This window comes from Periplaneta americana, chromosome 5 (assembly GCF_040183065.1).
Source record: "Periplaneta americana isolate PAMFEO1 chromosome 5, P.americana_PAMFEO1_priV1, whole genome shotgun sequence".
Taxonomy (NCBI): domain Eukaryota; kingdom Metazoa; phylum Arthropoda; class Insecta; order Blattodea; family Blattidae; genus Periplaneta; species Periplaneta americana.
Window position 1 is genome coordinate 59222573 of NC_091121.1, and position 3304 is coordinate 59225876.

The 3304-nt window shown below is 36.2% G+C and overlaps 1 protein-coding gene across 1 annotated transcript; it reads right to left on the reverse strand.

Moving 5' to 3' along the window:
• Positions 1–1886: 1886 nt before the first annotated feature.
• Positions 1887–3229, reverse strand: LOC138699688 (neuferricin). Its single transcript, XM_069825752.1, has 4 exons — positions 2872–3229; positions 2641–2781; positions 2356–2542; positions 1887–2271 (listed from the first exon to the last, which is right to left on the reverse strand). Exons 1-4 carry the CDS (start codon positions 3227–3229, stop codon positions 2106–2108), a joined length of 852 nt encoding a protein of 283 aa, XP_069681853.1. The 3' UTR covers positions 1887–2105.
• Between the last annotated feature and the right edge of the window lie 75 nt (positions 3230–3304).

A 3304-nucleotide genomic window follows, 5' to 3' on the forward strand; every position in this document is an offset into this window, starting at 1 on the left:
TGTTATTGGCATGCGAGATGAAGCTCCAAGTAGTTGAGCATTAGCAACTAACTATTACACTACTTACATTAATACAGAAGATGTCGAAGACTGGCTGGATATGGTGAATTTTTGCGTATTAAAAATTTTTTACATCTTGTCTGGAATTGAAACTCTCTCATTCACAGATTTGGTTATTTTATGTTGCCAACTTAATTTCTGAAGATTTTTGTATTTACTTAATCCCTTGCTTTTATCCAAGTCTGAACCATGAAGATGTTCATGCTCATGCGTGTTTTTTTTATCTCTTTTACGATGTTCAGATTAAAGCTATGAAACAAAAACACGAAATTTTTGTCTTTAATAGTGTCTGAGTTGTTGTTTAGTCAACTGCCCAAATACAGGTTTGAATCTCATTCAAAAGTGACACCAATAAGGCATTGCTCTTGAGGCAACTAAGCCAGGAGATAATGGGGTCGTGGGGGAGACCAGTTCCTTTCTCCCAGTGTCTGAGTTTAGCATTTTTTAATTTTCAACCATGTGTTGATATTTTATTTCTCAAGCATTTTGGAATTAATTGAGGCGTTCTCTGAAACAAGAACTTCACTGCAGTATCTTGAATTAGAGATATAGAGCATCAAACATATTAGATTCTGTATAATAGCATTGCGCAGAATGACATAGAGGGCTCTGTGTTCATTGAAAGGAAATAATATTTGAAGAAGTTTTATTAAGGATTAATATATTCTGGAAACGGAAAAACAACATAATGTATGTTAAGTCGTTATTCCAGAAAACACCTCAATTAAATAATTATTTTTTAATTTTCAACCATGTATTGCGATTTGATTTCTCAAACATTTCGGAACTTAGCTTGGCTAACCCAAACAATTTTGTTCATTTGTTCCATCTCAGGACTGTTATCACTTGAGCTTTGCATGGTCATCAGTAATTATGTAGTAAGCATTGACCAGGTCATTTTCCCGCAACAGAAGTACAGGGCACATACATTATCAAATATATAGCCTACATACAAGAGCACTTCTGGAAGGGAAAAGATATGAGAGATGCAATTGGACTGTTGCGAACAGTTGGTGAAAGATACCTCAAGAAGAATAAAGAAGTGTACACAGTATTTGTGGATCTAGAAAAGGCATTTGATAGAGTGGATTGGAATAAACTGATGCGGATTCTGAAGAAAATTAGTGTGGATTGGAAAGAGAAGGCTGTTCTGTAACCTTTATAAATGAAACATCGTGTAAAACTCAGGATAGGAGAAGAAACGTCAGAAAAAAGTGAAATAGGGTCAGGAGTACGACAAGAATGCCCTCTATCATCTACTCTGTTCAACATCTACTTGGAGGAGTGAGTGAAGAACTGTTTTCAGAGCCGGGAGGGATGATAGTAGGAGGAAGAAGAATAAAGTGCATAAGATTTGCTGATGATATGGCATTGAAATGGAGTTTCTGGATTAAGATGCCGTGGTCTACTGGTGAAGATATTCACAGACGTTTCGTCTACTACTGCAGCGGACATCTTCAGTGGTTAGGTAACCTAGGTTGAAGTCTTCTGCTAGAATGCTGGGTTTGCAGTAAAAGACATGCCTTCAGGGCAGAAAAATATGAATGAATCTTAATTAAATTTTCAACGTTTTTTTTTATTAATATATTGTCAGCCTCTTTACATACTGTAACGGAAAAGTATGTTCCCTGGCTTGCCGATGTTTACTACATACTGAGACTGTCTGTTATTCTTGGTTCATACTACAAACAATTTGGTTCAGTAAGTAGTAACCTGCAAGTAGTTCCGAAACTAAGAGAAATCAAATTTCAACAGGCAGTTGATGAAGTTAAAACAGAAACAATTAATGTGAATTTTACATAATAATAAATTCTGAGACGATATCAGTAAGAAATTTCTATAAAATCGTTTAATAATTTTACTTATGTACATTATTTAGTTGTTAACTGTAAGTCTGGTAAGTCTAAGTAATTTGAGATCACTTGTATGTTTAGTCAACAGTCTGAAGATTGGCTAGACCCTCAACTAAACACTGAAATTCAATTTAACTTCACTTAAGTTGAGAATACTTCAAGTTGCTGTGAGGCTACATCAATGAGTAGTTCCTACGACTGTACACTACAGCTTGTGGCCTGTGGATTGCAGTTGGGATATTCTTTCATGTTTGGTCCATTTGCTTCGCTTTCCTTGACACAGGCACATCTGTATGTCTGCGAACCTGGTGTATACATCTGTCTCGGCACACCCACCCAATTTCGCTCAATACCTCCACTGAAAGAGAAATGCGATATTACTGTTAAGTGCCACAAAGCAATACTGTACAACAAAAGAAAATTGGGTAAGTAGAGTACCTACCTCAAGTTTGTGCACCATACGCGACTTCCAGATTCTTGACTCCACTCTGCATTGCATGGAGGATAGGCGAGTTTCTGTTTTTCAACTTCTTGTTTACTTCTCTTTGCTTTGTTTATGAGTTTCTTTACTTCACGGTTGTAAGGAGTTCGCTGACCATTGGAGTCGTAGTATTTACCAATAACTTTGCCTGTAAAAATACATACAGTGCGACATGAATGATAGTATTAAAAGTCTTTAAAATGACCAAAATTACTTAGTCAAGAGAATGTTTGTTTTACTACTAACCAAGATATTTATACTGCTTATGGTAAAACTGTGCCCACTCATGAAGGCTGGTAAGTTCTTGTTCCGAGAGGCCGATCACGTCATCTGTTAATCCAGATTCCGTAAAATCCCCTGTAATGAAGGCTCGGCTACCGTCACGACCTGTGACAAATATGATAATAGAGTATTTGCACTGTTAGAACATATTTAATGTCAGTCCAGTTTGTAGAATAAGTTTCAAAATAGCGATACCTGTAAAAAAGTGGTAGTTTCCACCTGTTCCATAGTACTTTTCACCCTTTCCAACGTCATACACTTTACCAAGGATTGCCAAATATAACCCCTGATTCGCTTCTGAATGTTTACTTAACTCTTCCTTGGTAAATAGCATTCCTTTTTCTTTTTTATCATTCACCATGCTTAGTCCTGTGCCTAACCATTTTGAAACAAATGTATGAATATATGTTACTATTGCATGTATTTGAGGATGTAAAGCACCAAGTTGAATGAAAATTGCTGGACTGAGTTCATGTAAAAGCAGTAAGATTACTAACATTACTACAGGCGTCAATAAAGCGTACTTGTAAAACATTTTGCTCTTATAACACATAAAGTAACCACTTCACACCTCTTCCATTCACTGACGATTGACATTTCATTTTAAAAGTGATGTTGGCTACCATGT